Source organism: Brassica oleracea, unplaced genomic scaffold (assembly GCF_000695525.1).
Source record: "Brassica oleracea var. oleracea cultivar TO1000 unplaced genomic scaffold, BOL UnpScaffold02222, whole genome shotgun sequence".
Lineage (NCBI taxonomy): Eukaryota > Viridiplantae > Streptophyta > Magnoliopsida > Brassicales > Brassicaceae > Brassica > Brassica oleracea.
In genome coordinates this window covers 1-2,210 of record NW_013618752.1, presented here as the reverse complement: position 1 = coordinate 2,210, position 2,210 = coordinate 1, and the positions used below count along the sequence as shown (strand labels likewise).

The 2,210-nt window shown below is 41.4% G+C and overlaps 1 protein-coding gene across 1 annotated transcript; it reads right to left on the bottom strand.

The window, feature by feature from the left end:
- Nucleotides 1–127: 127 nt before the first annotated feature.
- On the bottom strand, nucleotides 128–1,041 carry LOC106321631. The gene is made up of 2 exons (XM_013759873.1): nucleotides 394–1,041; nucleotides 128–319 (listed from the first exon to the last, which is right to left on the bottom strand). Exons 1-2 carry the CDS (start codon nucleotides 1,039–1,041, stop codon nucleotides 128–130), a joined length of 840 nt encoding a protein of 279 aa, XP_013615327.1.
- Nucleotides 1,042–2,210: the final 1,169 nt, after the last annotated feature.

Sequence of the window (2,210 nt, the reverse complement as noted above, 5' to 3'; positions counted from 1 at the left end):
TTCATTTCTATAAGTAAAATTTACTAGACTTTAGAGGCTTTGTAAAACTTTTATTATAAATGTCATTTTATAAAATAAAAACACCAAATCAAAGACATAAAGCAATAAGACAATGTGATTCGAAAAACTAGTCCTTTAGACAATCAGAAGTTTCAAAATCCATTTGGTCATCCTTGTTGTCACTGTCGGTTTCATCATCAGCATCATACCCATATCCTTTGTCATCATGACCGTTCTCTTGGATCATGTTTGCCTCCGGGTTCTTGTTCTTGATACTCTCTTGATAGAGTTCGCACAAGTGCTTTGGAGTTCTGCAGTTCTTGGCCCAATGATTGTCCATTCCGCATCTGTGACATAAAGACTTGGACGTGTAATATGGTTTGGATATCCCACCTCGTCCACGGCCATAACTCCCTCGGCCCCGACCGTAATTGGAACCACGACCACGGTTATTGTGGTTTCCCCTTCGGCCGGTTGAGTAGCTATCTCGACCATTATGGTTGTGACGTCTACGCCCTCTGTACCCACCACGGCCTTGACCGTATGGTTTCCTGTTGTCTTGGGCGTAGTAAGTTTCTTTATTTCTTTGGGATCTTTCTTTTCAATGTCATGGGCTTCGGGTAATGGTGCTGTCCCGGCCGGTCTAGCTCCACTATTCTTCATGAGAAGCTCATTGTTTGCCTCGGCCAAGAGTAGACAGGACATCAGGTCAGTATATGTGGCAAAGCCTTTTGTTCTATATTGCTGTTGCAACACAGAATTCGACTGATTGAAAGTCGTATAGGTCTTTTCAAGCATCATAACATCAGACACTTCTTCACCACACAGTCTTAGTATTGAGACGATTTTGAACAAGGCCGAGTTGTATTCGTCCACGGACTTAAAGTCCATGAATATGAGATGCATCCAATCGTGCCTTGCCTTTGGAAGCAACACCATCTTTTGGTGATCATATCTGTGCTTTAAAGCATTCCAAAGATCCAATGGATTCTCAATCGTCATGTACTGATCCTTAAGACCTTCAATGAGATGATGGCGCATATAACATATGGCCCTGTATCTATTCTTTTCATTCTCATTACTGTCCTCGATGATAGTATCACCGAGTCCCTTGGATTTTAGACTAATCCTTGTGTCTAGCGCCCACTGCAAGTAATTGTCTCCGGAGAGATTCAGGGCTGCATAGTCTCTGTTTGCTATTTTCGACATCTGATCCACATTATCATATAAGACATTAGATTCACAATGGGATCACGTGGCCGCATGATATATGCAAGCTCGGCCACAACACGTCTTATGCATTTATGATGTTCAAAACAATCCTAATTCGACCATGGTGCTATCAAGCAAGCCGCACGGCTATATGAACAATCAATGGGTTCGGTTATGCAATTCTAAATTTACCATGGTGCGATCAATCCTAAAAACAATTGTACATGTACCAGGATGATTAATGCCACACGGCCATATGAGTTTTAATGCAATCAGATTCGAGGTCAAGTGTTTTCTATATGCTGGCCGATCTTATTCTTAATCATTGTGAATGCATTATCATGTTTGAATTTATGCAAAACGATCTAAGCATTCCTAGGGTTTCAATCTTTATGATTCTTATCAACTTATGTTTAAGGTTTCAAGGCCTTAAGTGTTTTCATGTTCAGACGGATCAATTCAAGCAATCTAAACATTCTTAAACCTCAATTCAAATCAGAAATCAATCAATCAAGATCAATCTTAAAAATCGGCTACATGCTTCCTTTAGGGGTTAGGGTTTTCGATTCCATTGATTAGGGTTTGCCAATTTCAGATTCAATCAATCAACAAGCAAGACAGGTTCTAATAGGAATCGATTCATGTTTCTAGTTCTAGAGTTTGTCGATTTTAATCTTATGTTTCTTTTAGGGTTTAATCAAGACATTGTTTCCATAATAATGGAATTAGGGTTCTTCCTGTTCTAAGTTCTCAGATTGTGTTTATACCTTAGTTTAGTAGTGGATTATGAACCGGACCACCTTTAGAATGGATGGAACCTCAAGCTGAGATGATCGGACGTCTGCTGCCTCCTATCGGGTCGCGGATGGGGTTGATCGCGGCTTGGAGGTGTCTCGGCTGATCGCTGAACGGGGATCGGATCGTCTCGGGTTGTTCGCGGGGTTCGGGTTCGATCGCGAGCTGTTCTGCGGTTCTTCTCGGTCTGGAACGTGATCTGA